The 21,907-nt window shown below is 44.4% G+C and overlaps 1 protein-coding gene across 2 annotated transcripts in view; it reads left to right on the top strand.

The window, feature by feature from the left end:
- The window catches only part of LOC115132102 (thymocyte selection-associated high mobility group box protein TOX-like), a 121,160-nt gene that overhangs the window by 66,754 nt on the left and 32,499 nt on the right, over positions 1-21,907 (top strand). For both annotated transcript variants that reach the window (XM_029664356.2, XM_029664357.2), the window contains one exon: positions 4,642-4,701. In XM_029664356.2, the coding sequence (XP_029520216.1) occupies positions 4,642-4,701 (60 nt within the window). The remainder of the gene's footprint in view (positions 1-4,641; positions 4,702-21,907) is intronic.

Raw genomic sequence — 21,907 nt, 5'->3', positions numbered from 1 at the left:
AGCCCGGTGACTTCGACCGCCAAGCACCGCCCCAACAAGGAGAGGCAGTTGTGACAGCACCACGCCCCTGTCGCGCGGCTCCAGCAGCTGCCTCGAGGGCGAGGTGCAGGGCGATCCGGATGGAGACTGTGGAATTCTTTTAACATGGAAGGATCTAACACGTGCTCCAACGGAACCCAGCATCTCTCCTCCCGCCCGTACCCCTCCCAGTCCACGAGGTACTGAAGGACCATCGCCCAACGTCTCGATTCCAAAATGGATCGAACAGAGTACGCCGGTACCCCCTCGATGTCTAGAGGAGGCGGAGGAACATCACGCACTTCAGCCTCCTGGAGCGGGCCAGCCCCACCGGCCTGAGGAGAGACACATGGAACGAGGGGTTAATACGGTAATTAGTGGGCAGTTGTAACCTTTAACATAGCTCGTTCACTCTCCTCAGGACTTTCAACAGCCCCACAAACCGCGGACCCAGCTTCCGGCAGAGCAGGCGGAGGGGCAGGTTTCAGGTTGAGAGCCAGACCCTGTCCCCTGGTGCGAACACCGGGGCCTTACTGCGGCGACGGCCTGCGCCAATTTTCTGGCGCCTTATGGCGCGCTGAAGGTGGACGTGGGCTGCCTCCCAGGTTTCCTCAGCGCACCGAAACCAATTGTCCACCGCAGGAGCCTCGGTCTGACTGATGCCAAGGAGCCAGAACCGGCTGATACCCTAATACACATTGAAAAGGAGTAAGGTTAGTGGAGGAGTGACGTAGTGAGTTCTGGGCCATCTCTGCCCAGGGCACGAACTTCACCCACTCCCCCGGCCGGTCCTGGCAATAAGACCGCAGAAACCTACCCACACCCTGGTTAACTCTCTCCACCTGCCCATTACTCTCGGGGTGAAAACCTGAGGTAAGACTAACCGAGATCCCCAGACGTTCCATGAACGCCTTCCAGACCCTTGATGTGAACTGGGGACCCCAATCAGACACTATATCGTCAGGCACCCCATAGTGCCGGAAAACGTGTGTAAACAGGGCCTCTGCAGTTTGTAAGGCCGTAGGGAGACCGGGCAAAGGGTGGAGACGACAGGACTTCGAAAACCGATCCACAACGACCAGGATCGTGGTGTAACCCTGTGAAGAATCCACCGACAGGTGCGACCACAGCTGTTGAGGAACGGGTAAACGTTGTAGCTTACCTCTGGGCAGGTGTCTAGGAGCCTTGCACTGGGCGCACACCGAGCAGGAGGAAACATAAATCCTCACGTCCTTAGCTAAAGTGGGCCACCAGTACCTCCCATCAAGACAGTGCATCGTCCGACCTATCCCATGATGACCAGAGGAGGGTGACGTGTGAGCCCAATAGATCAATCGGCCGCGGACAGCAGACGGAATGTACAGACGACCAGCTGGACACTCAGGGGGAGAGGGCTCTGCACGTGACGCCCGCTCAATGTCCGCGTCCAGCTCCCACACTACTGGCGCCACCAAACACGAAGCTGGGAGTATGGGAGTGGGATCCATGGACCGCTCCTCTGTGTCATACATCCGAGACAATGCGTCTGCCTTGACGTTCTGGGAGCCTGGTCTGTAAGAAAGAGTAAACACAAAACGAGTGAAAAACATGGCCCACCTTGCCTGGCGAGGATTCAGTCTCTTCGCCTGCCGGATGTACTCCAGATTGCGGTGGTCAGTCCAGATGAGAAAAGGGTGTTTAGCCCCCTCAAGCCAATGCCTCCACGCCTTCAAGGCTTTTACGACAGCTAACAGCTCCCGGTCCCCCACATCATAGTTTCGCTCCGCAGGGCTGAGCTTCTTCGAAAAGATAGCACAGGGGCGAAGCTTCAGTGGCGTACCCAAGCGCATAATTGATTCAATTATGTAAATGTTTTAAAGTCATCATTGACCACATGGTGAAATCCCTGAGCGGTTTCCTTCCTCTCCGGTAACTGAGTTAGGAAGGACGCCTGTATCTTTGTAGTGACTGGGTATATTGAAACCCCATCCAAAGTGTAATTAATAACTTCACCACGCTCAAAAGGATATTCAATGTCTGCTTTTTGTGTTTTTACCCATCAACCAATAGGTGCCCTTCTTTGTGAGGCATTGAAAAACCTCCCTGATCTTTATGTTTGAATCTGTAGGGACCTTACAGATAATTGTATGTGTGGGCTACAGAGATGAGGTATTCATAAACAAATCATGTTAAACACTATTATTGCACACAGAGTGAGTCCATGCAACTTGTGACTTGTTACACACATTTTTAATCCTGAACATGTTTATGTTAATGTTAATGTCTTCCATTGTGGGTGTTTTCGTTCGCCCTCAGGAATGGTATCCATTAGTGCTCTCAGGACATAATTTCTTAGCTAATTGTAGTGGCCCATTTGTGTTCCCCGATATTTTTCTTCTGTTTATCTAGGTAGTAAAACTTCAGTCCATGTCTTCTGGCTCGGAAAATACCACACACCGAATCGCCATGTATCTCCACATCTCTGGAATTTGAAATGGAATGCTGTCTAGTTTGATCATGTTTTCATTGCGGTCTGTCTGTTCCATTTTACACAGAGCTAGGTGATATGCGCTATGCAAAGAATGACTTTTGTCAATAAACAAGAAAACATTGGCTCTTCTTCATGTCTTTCGGCACTTCCACAGCAGTTTGAGAGCTGGCGTTGATATGTGTCTATGAACTTTCTGTGTTACCCGATGGGCGGTGAGGTCACTGTCAAGGTTTATCAAACTGCTTCACTACAGAGCTGAGTGCTATGGAGAGTCCAAGGTTGCACAGGGAATATATTTACATTCCCTTTCTGTTGGGCAATAACACTTTTTTCACCATCCCAATTGCTACCATCTTATTCGTTTGTAGTGTTCCCAGTTTGGGCTTTGTGAACTTTCCCAATTCTTAAAAGATGAGTCTTTAGATGACTATCGTCACTGGTGTAAAGTACTTAAGTAAACATACTTTAAAGTACTACTTAAGTAGTTTTTTGGAGTATCTGTACTTTACTATTTATATTTTGAACTACTTTTACTTCATTACATTCCTTATGAAAATATTGTACTTTTTACTCCATACATTTTCCTTGACACCCAAAGTACTCATTACATTTTGAATGCTTAAATTGTCCAATTCACACACTTATCAGAGAACATCCCTGGTCATCGCTACTGCCTCTGATCTGGCGGACTTTCTAAACACACATGCTTTGTTTGTAAATTATGTCTGAATGTTGTCTGAATGGAGTGTCCCACTGACTCTCCTAAAAAAATATTTTTTTAAATGGTGCCATCTACTTTGCTTGATATAAGGAATTTAAAATGATTTAGAATTTTACTTTTGATACCGAAGTATATTTTAGCAATTACATTTACTTTTTACACTTAAGTAAATTTTAAACCAAATACTTTTAGATTTTTACTTCTACTTGAGTCATTTTCTATTAAGTTATCTTTACATTTACTCAAGTATGACTATTGGGTACTTTTTCCACCACTGCCTATTGTGATTGAGCACACTACCATCAATCTTTCCTCAGATAGGCAGGACGATTCCAACTTAATAGTAGTACTGATCTAGGATCAGGTCCTCCCTGTCAATGTAATCTTATTAATTTTGAACAAAAATGCTAAACTGATCCCAAATCAGCACCCCTAATCTGAGACGCTTGATATATCTGGCCCAGAGCCCTTAAACGGGCCTCTGAGTATCTTTCCCAGGGGTTGTTAAGTAGTGACCAGTCAGTTAAACTAACCATAGCAACATACTGTAGTTAAAACCAGTTTTCGGCATTTAGGGCCATATCATAACATTCTGCCATGCAATCTGATAGGCCAAGAGGCGTGCGAAGCCTTGGCTTCGTCTCATACGTACTGTATGAGCACAGCAGTTCTAAAACCACAATGAATCACGCCCCCTTGTGTATTAATCCTTTATTAAAACACACTTAGCAGTGTTTTGGCATCTGCAGGAAGTGTTCTCTCCGTGACTAGAACACTCCTTATTACCTACCTGTGAGAGACATGGATCACCTAACTTCAACAGCACTCGGACATGCACGCACGCAGAGACAGTGTACACACACGCACACGGTATGAACAACCCCACAGGGGAAGTCCAACGCTTGTCACTCGGCTCAACTAATTACCGCCCCACTGACGAACAGTAATTACCGAAGCCACCGCAACGAGGTTTAGTGAATGTGACAAAGTCATTAGACTCACGCTCCTTGCCTCCCGTAGAGCCATCATTACTTCTCTTTGCTTATTTATAAAATCATTTTTTACTCCTTTTTTATTCCCAATTTCAATCTTGTCTCATCGCTGCAACTTGGGAGGCAAAGGTCGAGTCATGCGTATTCGGAAACACGACCCACCTAAACCGCGCTTCTCAACACTTGCACGCTTAACCCGCAGCAATGTGTTGGAGGAAACGATGTTCAACTGACGACCGAATGCTGGGCCAATTGTGCGACACCCTATGGGACCCCCGATCACGGGCCGGTTGTGACACAGAATGGGATGGAACCTGGGTCTGTAGTGACACCTCTAGCACTGCGACGCAGTACCTTAGACCGCTGCACCACTCTGGAGGACCGCTATCTTGCTTATTATTCACAAAATGTTTGTTTTTCTTTTCTTTTTCTGTTCACAGTTTGATGGTGACAACATGTACATGAATGACAATAACCAGGAGTTTCGGTCACCAAGCCAGGTGAGTAGTCCGGTCCAAGGTTCATCCTAAAGGTTATACCTCCATTATGGTCAAGAGACATTCTCTTTGTGGTGACTAGGTGACTTAACATAAGCATTCAAATATCTATTAGCGAAGTATGGAAAGCACAAACAAAGGAATGATACTGGTTCAGTGCAACCACCCCGCTGGGGGTCATCCACGCTGTAGTTCTCTTCTAGAAACATTCAATACATTTGTTAAACACCAATAATGCCACCCGAAAGGTTGCCCTAACTGCTTATTTATTGTGTAGTTCTTAGGTAGTTCCCAAAACCCATAGCTGTGTGACCTACTCCAGGTAAGGTAAAGTGTAGATTTGTTGTTACCGAAATGAGTTTCACTTACTTGTCTCAAACCCCATTCGCTCCTTGGAGGGCATAGGTCATACACAAACTTCCTCCAGCAGACTTGGTGTTGTGAGGTTTTACAGTATTTGAAGGTGTTAGATGTGTCTAACTAGGATGTTGGGAGCTCAGGGCCCGTATCCCCACAGTGCCACAGATCCTAGATCAGGACTGCTACTCTGACACAATTTGTGAATACGGGCCCAGGAGTGTAAGATAGGAGCGGACCGACACTCACTCTAGTGGTTTGGATGCAGGTTGACATTTATTGTCATGAATCTTGGAGGCAGCTCTGCAGAGTGGTCACAAGTTAGCACAAGTCACAAAGTCATACAATTTTAAAGCTAACCCTATGTCACAGTCGTCGTATAGAGGAGACCAAGGCGCAGCGTGATATGAATACATTATTCTTTAAAGGAAAAACACTAAACAAACCTTGACTCTATATAGACCGAGTGCTGACATGCAACTACACATAGACAATAACCCACAAAACCAAAATAGAAAATGGCAACCTAAATAGGATCCCCAATCAGAGACAACGAAAAACAGCTGCCTCTGATTGGGAACCAATTCAGGCCACCATAGACCTACATTTACCTAGACATACCAAAACCCCATATATATACAAAAACCCTAGAGAAGCCAAAAAACACATACCACCCTCGTCACACCCTGACCTAACCTAAATAATAAAGAAAACAAAGATAACTAAGGTCAGGGCGTGACACCCTAACCTTAATCCTAACCTTAAACACACAGCTGACCCTAATGCCTAACTCTAACCTTACACTTTTGTGTTCATGAATTTTTACAATATAGCCAATTTTGACTTTGCAGCTGGCCCATCTAGCGGAAATCGCTCAGTTCTGCCCCCAGGGCAAGATTCATGACAATAAACGTCAACCTGCAGTTTGGACGGGAGGGAGGGGAGAACGTCTTGGTTGACATATGGCAGTGTTTAGATCTTCCAGGCTTTGTTGATACTGAGGCAAAGCCTTGGTGTTTAAACAAAACATAACAAGGTTCCAACTACTCATCAATTAGCACTTGCCTACACAGAGAGAGAGAGAGAGAGAGAGAGAGAGAGAGAGAGAGAGAGGGAGAGCTAAGGAGGGTGGGGAGAGGGGAAGAGGGAGGGAGAGAGAGAAAGAGAGAGGTGGAGGGAGAGCATGAGGCAAAGCCCCTCTCCACCTTTCCTAGTAAGTTTGTATTTTCTTTTAAGTCTTGATTGACTGCATATAATGAGGGGTTGAAGGATAGATTTAGCAGCTTATTGGTTGCTCAGTGCAGAAGCACAAGGTCTACCGTGTTGACTACGTGCTTTTGCCTGACGACATCACTGGACACACATTGGTTGCTTGTAAACTGTTAGGCACTATTGTCGGTCAGACTGGTCATATGTCAATCAGCACCGACTGTACTTTAAAGTGTTACAGAGAGCTTTTGAACTACTTTGCGGATATGAAACAAAAAGACAATCATAATATCAGTCATACATATCAAATTCCCAGTTTATGCTACAAAACCAAGTTTATAAGAGGTTTTAAAAATAAGTTATAGTTGACGAAAAATTCCATGGCGTAGAGTAAGGCATTGTTGGTATAATAGATGGATACAGCTCAATGCATGATTAATACAATTCAACAATACATTTCTTGGTAGTCCAGCAAATATTGCTATCAGGTTGTAAATCACAGCTGGCCTGGTACATTGTTTGCTGCCTTCAACCATTTGGGATGCACTTGTTTCAGTTTCAATTACTCAATATGTTGGACAAAAAACGGACTAATGCAACTACGGACCAATTCTAACTATGTCGTTTTTTCTGTGGCTATGGCTAGAGATGTGCAATTGATGGCAGGGAGATTGTGATGTGCAAAACTCCCTGATCTTCTAAAAAAAAAATAGGTTTGTCTAGTTGTGTCCAGTCCAAGTGGTGCTTGTACAGGCAGACCATCTATGGGAGGAAGGACGTCAGCGTTGCGCAGCAGCTGAAACCTGGTCCTGACGGAGTCCGAATGCTCCTTGGCGACAATGTCAATGGCGTGCGTACTGGGAGCGGAGTCAGGTGCAGGAGAGCAGAGAGTTGTGAACAGGCGCACACTTTATTAAGGCAGGAGAAACCAACAGACGGACGCCACTGCGTCAAAACCTCCAGCCAATGCAAAAGTGCAAACGCGCAAACGGTCACATTAATATTGTATAAACACAATAACATACCTCGTGAAATAAAACACGGAATAAACGCATACCAGTAAAGCGCATCAACATAGACACGTAACACAAAATATTCTCACACAAGGACATGAGGGGGAACAGAGGAATAAATACATGTAGTGTGATTGGGGAATGAAAACCAGGTGTGCAGGGAACAAGACAAAACAAATGGATAAATGAAAAATGGAGCGGCGATGGCTAGAAAGCCGGTGGCGTCGAACGCCGCCCGAACAAGGAGAGGGGCCGACTTTGGCGGAAGTCGTGACAGACAACAACACCAGGCTCTAGAGCATTGAAGCTGTAAAACAGGAAAATAGACCCCAACAAATGTAGAAGACATTACAACCTTGCATAACATCAATTCACCTCCCAAGTATAGATAATAAGAATAACCTCATACAATGCAGTGAAAATGATATTCACCTGAAGTGCTGGTACTACTTGATCTGTGGTTGCGGCCTGAAGTACGCGGTCATGTTTTGTTGCCAGACATAACTTTCCACCAGCACCATACCATTCTGCAGTCCAACCTGTTGTGGGATGTTGACCCCCGGTCACAGTGCTGTCCTTGACCACACCAGCAATTTCTCCACAGATTCCCGAAGGAAGACAGCCTGACTACATGTACCTGTGAAAAATACACAAATAATGTGAGATCAATTAAAGTAGTGCCAATCATGTTGGAGGTAAATGAAATAATGAAAACGTGTTGTTTGTGCTTTACATTCCAAGTGTTGTCGTCGATTCCTTGTGGAGACGCCACACTGCTGCTTTTGTCACATGAGATGGCAGCAGCTTTCCACCAAAGTGTTTGTGTCTTGGGTGGCGTCCTGGTAATACTATTGCATTATTCTCTGCATAGTTGTTGACGAAGTTCACAACTCGCTGCAAGTCCTCATGCTTCAGGTGTGACCTGTGCTCGCTTGGGCCAGCTCTCTTTTTGATGAGAGGCATTAGACCATTCTCCTTGTATGACTGGTGGAGGAGAGTCAGTCGGGTTCTACTGATGCTGAAAGACAAATTCCGGATACAAATATACAGATACAATATTTGATCATTATTATACAAAATATGGCCGTAATCACCTCCAGACACACCTGGCTAACTAGAAGGGGTCATGTAATCATCTGTGGAGTCTTTTGTTTAGACATGTAGCTAGCTAGCTAGCTAAACAATGAACCATTATTCCAACCCATCACAGGAGGTTGGTGGCACCTGAATTGGGGAGGATGGGCTCGTGATAATGGCTCCTATGTAGTTATGTGGCAATATGAGCCAGGACCCCTTTAGTCATCACCTTGTTTTCTTTTGTTTATTGCATCTCCAGGTTTTGGTGATTTTGGGAGTATATGTTGTTGTCATATCATGGCCTTTATTTTCCTGACCTTTTCAGGAAATTGGCAAATTCAAGCACATATAGTATGCCTAATGGCCTATTTTAAAAGGATGGGGAATGATCCAAAACAGTTGTTCTGCCCTTAATGTGGGTTACTTTTGATGGCCCATCAATGTTGTGTCCTACGTCTGTGGACAAAATGTGGAGTCTAGTACAGAGTCGCCTTTGTGACTGTGTCCAGGGCTTTTTGTTGTGTCTAAGTAGCACCCTTCAACGCAGAGACAGGAGATTGCAGTATCTCAGGCCCCTTCAAGAGAAAGCCACTAAACAAAAACAGCTTTCATTGACTCTAAGCTAGGAAACAGGTCTAGTCACTCAGTGGCTTTTTCCCAAAGGTATTCATTTGTTTGTTGTTACTGTGCATGTAAGGGACTATGTCATTTTTGGTTTGTTTACCAGTTGACATTCTTGCGGGTGACCTATTTAGTGGATCAACATGACATGGTTGTTGAGCAGTGTTACCTGTGTTTTCCTACTGCATACTGTACCAGTATAACTCATAATATCACTAATTCACCCTATTGACTCGCGTCCGTGTGCCGCGTTTGATTCGAATCCAGGATTTTTAATGGCTCGTTCAATGATCCTGATTGAGATGTTCCAAGAAAAAGCATCACACCTGTCATTTGATCCTTCCTATCTATCATTGGATGCACATTATTCACACCCACACACTTCAAGTGCAATGATGTTAATTGCTACACATACATGTAAAATAAATGTAGTACGTATTGTGGATTTGTACTTCCGGTGCCGACAGAGATGGCCGCCTCGCTTCGCGTTCCTAGGAAACTATGCAGTTTTTGTTTTTTTTACGTGTTATTTCTTACATTGGTACCCCAGGTCATCTTAGGTTTCATTACATACAGTCGAGAAGAACTACTGAACATAAGAGCAGCGTCAACTCACCATCAGTACGACCAAGAATATGACTTTCGCGAAGCGGACCCTGTGTTCTGCCTTTCACCCAGGACAACGGAATGGATCCCAGCCGGACTCCGGAGACGGGCACATCGTGCACCACTCCCTAGCATTCTCCTCGCCAATGTCCAGTCTCTTGACAACAAGGTTGATGAAATCCGAGCAAGGGTAGCATTCCAGAGGGACATCAGAGACTGTAACGTTCTTTGCTTCACGGAAACATGGCTCACTGGAGAGACGCTATCGGAGACGGTGCAGCCAGCTGGTTTCTCCACGCATCGCGCCGACAGAAACAAACATCTTTCTGGTAAGAAGAGGGGCGGGGGCGTATGCTTTATGGTTAACGTGACGTGGTGTGGCCAAGACAACATACAGGAACTCAAGTCCTTCTGTTCACCTGATTTAGAATTCCTCACAATCAAATGTAGACCGCATTATCTACCAAGGGAATTCTCTTCGATTATAATCACAGCCGTATATATTCCCCCCCAAGCAGAAACATCGTTGGCTCTGAACAAACTTTATTTGACTCTTTGCAAACTGGAATCCATATATCCGGAGGCTGCATTCATTGTAGCTGGGGATTTTAACAAGGCTAATCTGAAAACAAGACTCCCTAAATTTGATCAGCATATCGATTGCGCAACCAGGGCGGAAAAAACCTTGGATCATTGCTATTCCAACTTCCGCGACGCATATAAGGCCCTGCCCCGCCCTCCTTTCGGAAAAGCTGACCACGACTCCATTTTGTTGATCCCTGCCTACAGACAGAAACTAAAACAAGAAGCTCCCGTGCTGAGGTCTGTTTAACGCTGGTCCGACCAATCTGATTCCATACTCCAAGACTGCTTCCATCACGTGGACTGGGATATGTTCCGTATTGCGTCAGACGACAACATTGACGAATACGCTGATTCGGTGTGCGAGTTCATTAGAACGTGCGTTGAAGATGTCGTTCCCATAGCAACGATTAAAACATTCCCAAACCAGAAACCGTGGATTGATGGCAGCATTCGCGTGAAACTGAAAGTGCGAACCACTGCTTTTAATCAGGGCAAGGTGACTGGAAACATGACCGAATACAAACAGTGTAACTATTCCCTCCGCAAGGCTATCAAACAAGCTAAGCGTCAGTATAGAGACAAAGTAGAATCTCAATTCAACAGCTCAGACACAAGAGGTATGTGGCAGGGTCTACAGTCAATCACGGATTACAAAAAGAGAACCAGCACCGTCACGGACCAGGATGTCTTGCTCCCAGGCAGACTAAGTAACTTTTTTGCCCGCTTTGAGGAACATACAGTGCCACTGACACTGCCCGCAACTAAAACATGCGGACTCTCCTTCACTGCAGCCGACGTGAGGAAAACATTTAAACGTGTCAACCCTCGCAAGGCTGCAGGCCCAGACGGCATCCCCAGCTGCGCCCTCAGAGCATGCGCAGACCAGCTGGCTGGTGTGTTTACGGACATGTTCAATCAATCCCTATCCCAGTCTGTTGTTCCCACATGCTTCAAGAGGGCCACCATTGTTCCTGTTCCCAAGAAAGCTAAGGTAACTGAGCTAAACGACTACCGCCCCGTAGCACTCACTTCCGTCATCATGAAGTGCTTTGAGAGACTAGTCAAGGACCATATCACCTCCACCCTACCTGACACCCTAGACCCACTCCAATTTGCTTACCGCCCAAATAGGTCCACAGACGATGCAATCTCAACCACACTGCACACTGCCCTAACCCATCTGGACAAGAGGAATACCTATGTGAGAATGCTGTTCATCGACTACAGCTCGGCATTTAACACCATAGTGCCCTCCAAGATCGTCATCAAGCTCGAGACCCCGCGTCTCGACCCCGCCCTGTGCAACTGGGTACTGGACTTCCTGACGGGCCGCCCCCAGGTGGTGAGGGTAGGCAACAACATCTCCACCCCGCTGATCCTCAACACTGGGGCCCCACAAGGGTGCGTTCTGAGCCCTCTCCTGTACTCCCTGTTCACCCACGACTGCGTGGCCACGCACGCCTCCAACTCAATCATCAAGTTTGCGGACGACACAACAGTGGTAGGCTTGATTACCAACAACGACGAGACGGCCTACAGGGAGGAGGTGAGGGCCCTCGGAGTGTGGTGTCAGGAAAATAACCTCACACTCAACGTCAACAAAACTAAGGAGATGATTGTGGACTTCAGGAAACAGCAGAGGGAACACCCCCCTATCCACATCGATGGAACGGTAGTGGAGAGGGTAGTAAGTTTTAAGTTCTTCGGCGTACACATCACAGACAAACTGAATTGGTCCACCCACACAGACAGCATCGTGAAGAAGGCGCAGCAGCGCCTCTTCAACCTCAGGAGGCTGAAGAAATTCGGCTTATCGCCAAAAGCACTCACAAACTTCTACAGATGCACAATCGAGAGCATCCTGTCGGGCTGTATCACCGTCAGGTACGGCAACTGCTCCGCCCACAACCGTAAGGCTCTCCAGAGGGTAGTGAGGTCTGCACAACGCATCACCGGGGGCAAACTACCTGCCCTCCAGGACACCTACACCACCCGATGTCACAGGAAGGCAATAAAGATCATCAAGGACAGCAACCACCCGAGCCACTGCCTGTTCACCCCGCTATCATCCAGAAGACGAGGTCAGTACAGGTGCATCAAAGCTGGGACCGAGAGACTGAAAAACAGCTTCTATCTCAAGGCCATCAGACTGTTAAACAGCCACCACTAACATTGAGTGGCTGCTGCCAACACACTGACTCAACTCCAGCCACTTTAATAATGGGAATTGATGGGAAATGATGTAAAATATATCACTAGCCACTTTAAACAATGCTACCTAATATAATGTTCCCTACATTATTAATCTCATATGTATACGTATATACTGTACTCTATATCATCTACTGCATCCTTATGTATCACTAGCCACTTTAACTATGCCACTTTGTTTACATACTCATCTCATATGTATATACTGTACTCAATACCATCTACTGTATCTTGCCTATGCCGCTCTGTACCATCACTCATTCATATATCTTTATGTACATATTCTTTATCCCCTTACACTTTTGTCTATAAGGTAGTAGTTTTGGAATTGTTAGCTAGATTACTAGCTGTTGGTTATTACTGCATTGTCGGAACTAGAAGCACAAGCATTTTGCTACACTCGCACTAACATCTGCTAACCATGTGTATGTGACAAATAAAATTTGATTTGATTTGGATTTACATCAACAATCACGGTCGCCATATTACCTGTGGCATCATGGGTAGTGTAGTAGTGTAGTGTAGTTGTCCTCATACGAGCCTTCCTCTAGCCCAGTGTTTCCCAAACTTGGTGCTGGAGCCCCCCCTGAGTTCATATTTTAGTTTTGGTCTTGGCACTACACATCTGATTCAAAAATCCAACTCATCGTCAAGCTTTGATGATTTTAATCAGCTGTGTAATGCTCGGGCAAAAATGAAAACGTGCACCCAGGGAGGTCCCCAGGACCAAGTTTGGGAAACCTTGCTCTAGCCTCTGTCTGCCCAGTGCATTGAGAATCCAGTGGTTCCCCAAATAATCAGGCTGATTGGATATCAGGACAGTGGGACGGACAGGAAATGCTTTGATTGGGGCTGGTCTGGAATGAGCGGTGAGGGTGATCCGTTTGGGTGATTACAGACTGGAGCCGGTGTGTGTTTACGTTGCTGTCGGCCTCCTCAGTCCCTGTCCCACTGGGGTTTCATTTACAATAGGGTTTTAACAGACTGGATTTATAACTTCCTCTCTATGTTATAATCAGTGTAAGGAGAGCAGACCTGAGTTTAAAAAAAACGTTTTGAAATATTTTGCGTTTGCTACCTGGAGTGCAAGGAGGCTAAATAAAACACTTTTGAGACTGTTCTATTGGTTCCTTTGCGACAGGCGTACTGAATCAAGCACAGATCCAGTATTGAAAATACACTGAGTATACCGAACATTAGCCCTCACAACAGCCTCAATTCGTTGTGGACTCTACAAGGTGTCGAAAGCGTTCCACAGGGATGCTGGCCCATGTTGACTCCAATGCTTCCCACAGTTGTGTCAAGTTGTCTGGATTCCCTTTGGGTGGTGGACCACACTTGATACACACAGGAAACTGTTAAGAGCGGAAAAACCCCAGAAGCGTTGCAGTTCTTGACACAAACTGGTGTGCCTGGCACCTACTACCATACTCTGTTCAAAGGCAATTAAATGTTTTGTCTTGTCCATTCACCCTCTGAATGGCACACATACACAATCCATGTCTCAATTGTCTCAAGTCTTAAAAATCCTTCTTAAACCTTTCTCCTCCCCTTCATCTACACTAATTGAAGTGGATTTAACATTGACATTAATAAGGGATCTCAATAAGGGATCATAGCTTTTACCTGGGTTCACCAGATCTGGTGTGTAGAGGGAGAGAAAGAATGATAGAGAATGATAGATTATTTTCTCTCTGTTACCTCGTTTTTCACTTTTGTACCGAACCTGCCTTGCTGTAGAAAGATACCCAGGGTCTTTTAAGAACCAGCTAGTTTTAGCTTGTTTGTGTTTGTGCCTTTGTTTCTTTTGTTGTTGAGAATGCAAGACAACGTGGGGCTCTTATATAGTCACGACCACAGGGGAGCTGTTGCTGATGGTCTAGATTAGAATAGAAACTTGGATAAAGTGGCTCCTCTCTCTCTCTGCCTCTCTCTCTCTCTCTCTCTCTCTCTCTCTTTCTCTCTGTCCCCTTTCTCTCATTTCCTGTCTTTCTCTCTCCCCTTTCTCTCTTATTCTCTGTCTCTCTCCATCTCTCCCCTCTCTCTCTCTCTCCAATCTCTCTCGCTCTTTCACCCCTCTCACCGACACACACATAATGCACTCAACGTAGACACAATATCCCTCCCCTCTCACCACACAGCAGCTTCGTCCAGTCAAGTGCGCTGCCCATAGGGTCCGTGCAGATGTTGTTTGGCCTCTCTGGCCCTGCGCTGTTTCCAACACACATCTCCACTGACTGACTCACAGCGCAGGGAGCAGAGACACGATGGTAGCACATACACCACATGTGGGTGATGGTGAGGTGAGAGCAAAGTTACTTAATGGTGACTCATGGTGTACCATTTATAGTCGGAGCACAACAGACAGACGCACGCACACACACGCACACACACACGCGCACGCACACACACACACACACACACACACACACACACACACACACACACACACACACACACACACACACACATACACACACACACTCCCCTTCCCTCTTCAGTGGATGTGCATATACAGGTCTCTTCTCATCATCTTTCCTTTCTGGTAATGTGAAAAGTTGCATGAGTAGATGACTAATCATGTGGAAAGGGTGACGCACATCTCTTTCCCGAGCCCAACTAGAACACTTTGTGCGATGCATAAAACAATGGAGAGAGTGGAGATGAAGGCCTTATCGTCTGGCTCTATCTGTTGTGTACTGTTATTCTAAAGCAGTTACACCCCAAAAATATGCTCCTTCAACATTGAGACAACATTGAGACAACATTGAGGGAATAGGATGCCCACACCCACGCTGAGAGGATTTGTTAGGGTCGTCTTATGTAGGTCAGCCTATGTCAGCCAATAAATCCAATTATCATCAGCTTCTGAAGGAGTAGAAATGAAAGAAGAAATGGGCCTAGGGTCACCACAATCTCTGCGAGTGCGTTCCAGTTTTAGCTGAGATTTCCCTTTATGTTTCAGGTTCTACTGGACTAGACAACAGGACCGATACAAGACTATCCCAATATCTTTAGTATTGTAGCAGACTTCAAAAATAATATTTCAAATAATAAAAAATGCTTTTAAGCTGGGCTTGATTGAGCTTGCCTGGCGCAATGGAACCAATAGGATAGTTGCAAAAGATCTGGTACTCCAGACAGATGTGTATTTGAAATATTTCAAATAGTATTTGAACCCAGGTCTGGAGTAAAGTGCATGAGGATGATCTAGTGAACGCCCTCCTTTGACTGTGACTCGCTAGGTCCTCCTCATCTAAATGTACATCGTGCTAACATCTTAAAACCACCTTATCAGCAGGGGAAGTAAACTGAATGATTCATGCACTCTTTTATGAGAACTTGAAACCTTGGATCTATTTTCAGCTCCACTCCATATGCAGTATTGCTGTTGCGGAGGGATTTAGAGAGGACTAAATAGTTTTAGCTTTTTTTCTCCCCCCACCCTCTCCCTCTCCCTCTCTCTCTCTCTCTCTCTCTCTCTCTCTCTCTCTCTCTCTCTCTCTCTCTCTCTCTCTCCCCCCCTCCCAGTGATCTTTCTCATCATATGGAGACCAAGGTCATGCCTGAAATACAATAGACGTGTAGACATCTGGTATAATACTGTGGAAAGTTAAATCTATATGAATGGCCCTGCCGCAGTAGATTCTCTCTGATGCACTCCTCGCGGTTCAGTGGAAGTAAATCACAATGTTCTCTTATTACCCTGACTGGAATGAGGGCATAGAGAAAGAACATGAGGGATCACCCCCCCCCCCCCTCCGTTTGCCACGGCTTAAAGAGAATGACATCACGGAAATAAAAAATAAATGAGGATTATGGGTAGGCTATTGTGCCATATGTGATTACCAGGGCTTCCACATTCCCCTAGTGGGAAGAGTGACTACAGGCTGACATCTTTTATTTATTCTTGTGATTTTAACCACAATGAATGGATGAAATACGGAAATGTGGTGCACCACAAATATCCCTGTTTTTGGCCCCTGACAAAGATCATGCTTTCTGGATGTTTCAAACAATTGTAGGAGTCTGTCAGAGCTTTATTTCTTTATACATACACTTATTACCCCGTCTGAGAAAAGAAAACACTTTTCAACCCATATGATCTAGTACATAATAAAAGTATAATAAAACATATACAAAAATATTTAAACAATGTGAAGGAATAAGCCTTTTCATACATTATAATATGTCCATATATAGTTATAATCTGTTGTAGAAACATCTACCCAAGATCATTCACATTCTTTATTACTTTACCAAATGTATCACGACATTAGTGATGTTCACAAAAATAACAGCTTTTGACTGTCTAAATCAACATTTGGGCCATTTAAACAGCGTGTGTCCCTGCTATAGACAAGGGGAGGCGGGCGATGTAAAGCATATGCAAGGTCTCTGCCTCCGATGTACAACAAATGTTTGACTTCCACACAAAATGACTTTGTTACTTATTTTAGGTTTAAGGTGGTACGTCGCATTCTTTTTATTTATTGTATTCCGATCCACCTGCTCGAGACAAATGCAACGATTGCGTTGCCACGTCTGTGCGGTGAAGCAGTCGAGCTGAATAAATGTTTTAATCAGGACCGCGTCTTTGACGTAACGTTGCAGTGAACTTGATTTCACCACTCTCTCTGAAAACACATCCATCACGTACTACGCTGAATGTCCTTTGAAGAAGCAATAATGTAAATGAATCTAATGATGCAGCCGACCACCGGAGAAAGGCTAATACACGAGTATTCGACAGAGGACGTTGATGTTATCCCAGGATGGCTGTCTTGTGACTTCTGAAATGGTGTGAAATCAAGAAAATAAGTGATGTAAACATATACAAAAACATTGGGGGTAATTCTAGTGCCAGATTTCAGGGGACTGTCGAGCTTATTATGGTGTGTTTCTTTTTCCACTCTGGTCAAAAGTCTTCCACATAAAATGTATTTTGATGTGGTTTTGGTGGAGATCGAGCTCTGCTCAAATAGGCCACACACAGCTGTAATGGAGTGTGGAGAGGGGTCTTTTACCCAACTAAATTAGATCTATTTTGGTGTGACATTTGAGGGAATTGCCAGTGAGAGGAGCAGGATGGAAGATACCACACTCCCCCTCCCCAAGGCTTCTGAAGGACATCACCTGTGACCCTGACACGGGATTGGATGGTGAAAACCGCCCCCTTTTCAGGTTACTTATCCCAGTTCTACCTGGCTGTCAGTCAGCCGGCTCTGAAATCCATCTTCTGCTCTTTTTCAATCGAGGGCCATTTATTGCCATTGCCATCTATTGTAGAGGGCTGGTTCTGCTGATGCATTAAACCCAATGGAATTTTGTGTCAATTGAAAGCCTGGTGGATAGGTCACGTGCCTGTCCTTTGTCTTTTTGACCATCGTTCTGAAACACGCACTCGTTCTTGTTGCTGAGTGTCGTTTTTGTCCTCTCTCTGCTCAAGAGGCTCTTTTTAGCTGCTGGATCTAGTCCTAGAATGTAATGTTGTGTTGTGTTTGAGTAGCCTATCCTAATCCAACTGTCATATATGCTGTGGAATACTAGTGGATTTATCCAATATTTTTATTCAACATTGATATTAATCCATATAATCACCGGTGTTAGATTATCGCATATGTGGACAGCCTACATGTGGAATGGAATTGTAGAGAGGAGGAGTTGTGTCGTGTCCTCAGAGCTTTACAAGCATTTTTTTCTCCGCCAAAAAAAATAATACATTTCACCTTTAATGGGAGGGCGATGGTTGGGTAGCGAGGTTGAATTTTACATTTAGTTTTGACCCCTTCTGTTTTCTCCGCAGCCGCAATGTCCTGAAAGACAGTAGATATATGAATTATTTATCTGTATTTGAACATATTAAACTTGTAATGTCCTTGTCCCACCTTTTATCCTCAAGGGCATCCAACAGAGCTGTTAAAAGAATGGAAGGCCTGATTGTAAAATCGCCTCTTGCAGCATTCAAATCTTCTAACATGAATCCTACATCAATTTACTTTAATCTTGGAGAATGAATTGTCTGAAATACATGTTGTGGTAGTTCGGATAAAAGCTGGATGAAATGCAGGGGAAGCTTTAGCCATTTTAAGCATTTAAAAAGTGGTGAATCCATACAAGCAAAGAAGCTAGCGTTTCGTAACATCTTAGCAACATACACTGCTTTACCAAAAGTATGTGGACACCTGCTTGTTGAACAGCTCATTTCAAAATCATGGACATTAATATGGTGTTGATCCTCCCTTTGCTGCTATAACAGCCTCCACTCTTCTGGAAAGGCTTTCCACTAGATGTTGGAACATTGCTGCGGGAACTAATGCCACAAGAGCATTAGTCAGTTCGGGCACGGATGTTGGGTGATTGGGCCTGGCTCGCAGTCGGCGTTCCAATTCATCACAAAGGTGTTCGATGGGGTTGAGGTCAGGGATCTGTGCAGGCCAGTCAAGTTCTTCCACACTAATCTCGACAAACCATTTCTGTATTGACCTCATTTTGTGCACGTGGGCATTGTTATGCAGAAACAGGAAAATGCCTTCCCCAAACTGTTGCCACAAAGTTGGAAGCACAGAATCGTCTAGAATGTCATTGTATGCTGTAGCGTTAAGATTTCCCTTCACTGGAATTAAGGGACCTAGCCCAAACCATGAAAAACAGCCCTAGACCAAAATTCCTCCTCTACCAAACTTTACAGTTGGCACTATGCATTGGGGCAGGTAGCGTTCTCCAGGCATACGCCTAACCCAGATTAGTCTGTCGAACTGCCAGATGGTGAAGCGTGATTCATCACTCCAGAGAACGCGTTTCCACTGCTCGAGAGTCCAATCTGGCTTTAGAAGATGCTCATTCCAATGATACTTGCCGTATCCACCTTTTTGACCACACAAGCAGGAAAGTGAGAAGGGGAACTATACAGGAATGGTCATGTTAAACATGCAGAAAGCTTTTGACACAGTGGACCATGATATTCTCCTGATGAAACTGAAATGCATGGGTCTAAATGGTGTAGCAGTGAATTGGTTTGGGTCTTATCTGACCAACAGAACACAAGTATGTAATGTTGGCGATGTTCTGTCATAGGCCAAAGAAATATCCTGTGCAGTACCGCAGGTATCAATTTTAGGGCCTCTCTTATTTCTTATATGCGTTAATGATATGCCAAGTACAGTAAAGTGCTTTATGCTGATGACTCAGCCATACTGGTATCAGGGATGGATACAGTTTACAGAAAGGAAACCCTGAGTAAAGAATTGCATTTTGTTAGAGATTGGTTGACTGACAACAATTTGTCGCTACGTTTGGGAAACACTTTAGTGATTTTGTTTGGAACAAAACGTAGATTGCTTAGGGCTGACAAGATAAGGGTAAACTATGCAGACAAGGAGATTGAACCTAAAACAATTGTAACTTATTTTGGTGTGTCCCGAGATCAATCCCTTTCTGGAGACCTGATTGCTGCTAAAATGATTTCTAAAAAAGCGAATAAATTGAAATGATTGATATTTTAACATCGAAGTTAAGAAACTGCTTGTCTCAACCTTGATCCCGTGTCATTTCGATTATGTCTGCTCTGCTTGGTATAGTGGGCTATCAAAAAAGTTATATGCAGGGCCTGCAAAATAATGTTATCAGGTATATGCTGAATGTCCCACCTAGGACCCACACAGGGGTACAGGACTTCCGGGAGGTGGGCATGTTGCCTTTGGAGTCCAACTTAATTAAACTTAATCATTATGTTTGACATCTTAAATGATCGTGCCCCAGGTTATATGAAGAACCACATTGATATGCTCGATAACCAACACAGTTACAATACCAGATCTAGTGTTATGTCTTGTAAAATGTTCATCTGGACAAGGTTGTCTAAGTAAGAGAAACCACTCCACTGCCCCTTGTGCCCCCTACTGCTGGTCAGGAGTATTTATTTGACTTACCTGTATGATGTGCAATGGACAGAGTGTTTTAATGTGAAATGAATATGGATGATTTTTAAGGTTAGGGAGAAGTGCAGTGAATAGTGGCACTTTTTAGGATGTCAATATAAATTAATGTATTTATGGTTGTTTGTAATTTTGTCTTGCCTTTTGTCATTATATGTGTTATTGTTTTCACCATCGAGGACCACTTTGGAAAAACAAGCATTTTAATGAATACTTTCAAGTGATATCCTCTGGTTCTACGTTGTACATTTTGTTGTATATGTCTGTTACTCAAAATAAATTCCATTCAATTACGGCGAGCTTTACACCACTCAAGCCGATGCTTGGCATTGTGCATGGTGATCTTAGCCTTGTGTGCGGCTGCTCGGCCATGGAAACCCATTTCATGAAGCTTCCGATGACAGTGTTTGTGCTGACGTTGCTTCCAGAGGCAGTTTGGAAGTCGATAGTGAGTGTTTCAACCGAGGACAGACAATTTTTACACTCTACATGCCGTTGTTACTCCGAGACGTTTCCACTTCACAATAACAGCACTTACAGTTGACCGGGGCAGCTCTAGCAGGGCAGGAATTTGACGAACTGACTTGTTGGAAAGGTGGCATCCTATGACGGTGCCACGTTGAAAGTCACTGAGCTCTTCAGTAAGGTCATTCTACTGCCAATGTTTGTCTTTGGAGATTGCATGGCTGTTTACTCAATTTTACGGGTGTGGCTGAAATAGCCGATTCCACTAATTAGAAGCGGTGTCCACATACTTTTGTTAGTGTATAGTGTAACAGTCAATAAATGTATCCTAGATACAAGTATCTAATTGATACTTGATGTCATAACGTGTCTTAATAACAGCTGTTCTTTCATTGTTGTGCACATGTTCAAATGCACAGTAAACTACCTCATATTACTGTATAGCCAAGTTATGACAAACCACACAGAGTCCCATAAAGTATCCCTTCAATACCATTGGTAGGTTCATTCAGAGAATAATAGGACTGATTAGAGCCAGATAAATTCATAGGACTTTCTGCAGTAGTCTAATTATGGTGTTCCCAAATGACATACTTGAAAATACTTGCTAAGTGGACATATTTGCCTTTTTTTCAAGAAATCCTTATATATTACAATAATATGCGATATTTATCTCGCTCATTAGACAAAACTATAGTAGCACTGTCCTTGAAAGTGTTTTGAGAAGTGCAATTTCGATGGACAAAGTAGAAAATAAATATGGGTTGTCATTAACCTGTTTTGTGAGAATACGAGCTGAATACAATAGTAATTGTAGTATTGTTTTATCAGCCCGTACACATGTAAAGTGTATATCATGAAAACATCAAGAAAAAAACCCAGCCTTTTATCTTGGTTCCATGCACCAACACAGCCTGTTGGACCATGCTTTATTTTCCTCAGTATTTCTTTCCATTTGTTTGCTAAAAGTATTTGTTTGCAAGATAAATGGCTGCTCTGGCAGGCGAGGTGACGGCCTACACGAAGATGATATTGAATTGATTTCTGAAATGTTGCAGAACGGACTGCTTGATGTGTACCCCGAGACATGAATCATAAAAATTCTATTAAAAAGCTCTTGAATGGCTG

Source organism: Oncorhynchus nerka, linkage group LG7, assembly GCF_034236695.1.
Source record: "Oncorhynchus nerka isolate Pitt River linkage group LG7, Oner_Uvic_2.0, whole genome shotgun sequence".
NCBI classification, from domain to species: Eukaryota; Metazoa; Chordata; class Actinopteri; order Salmoniformes; family Salmonidae; genus Oncorhynchus; species Oncorhynchus nerka.
The sequence above is the reverse complement of the archived record's forward strand: the minus strand, read 5'-3'. Positions and strand labels throughout refer to the sequence as shown.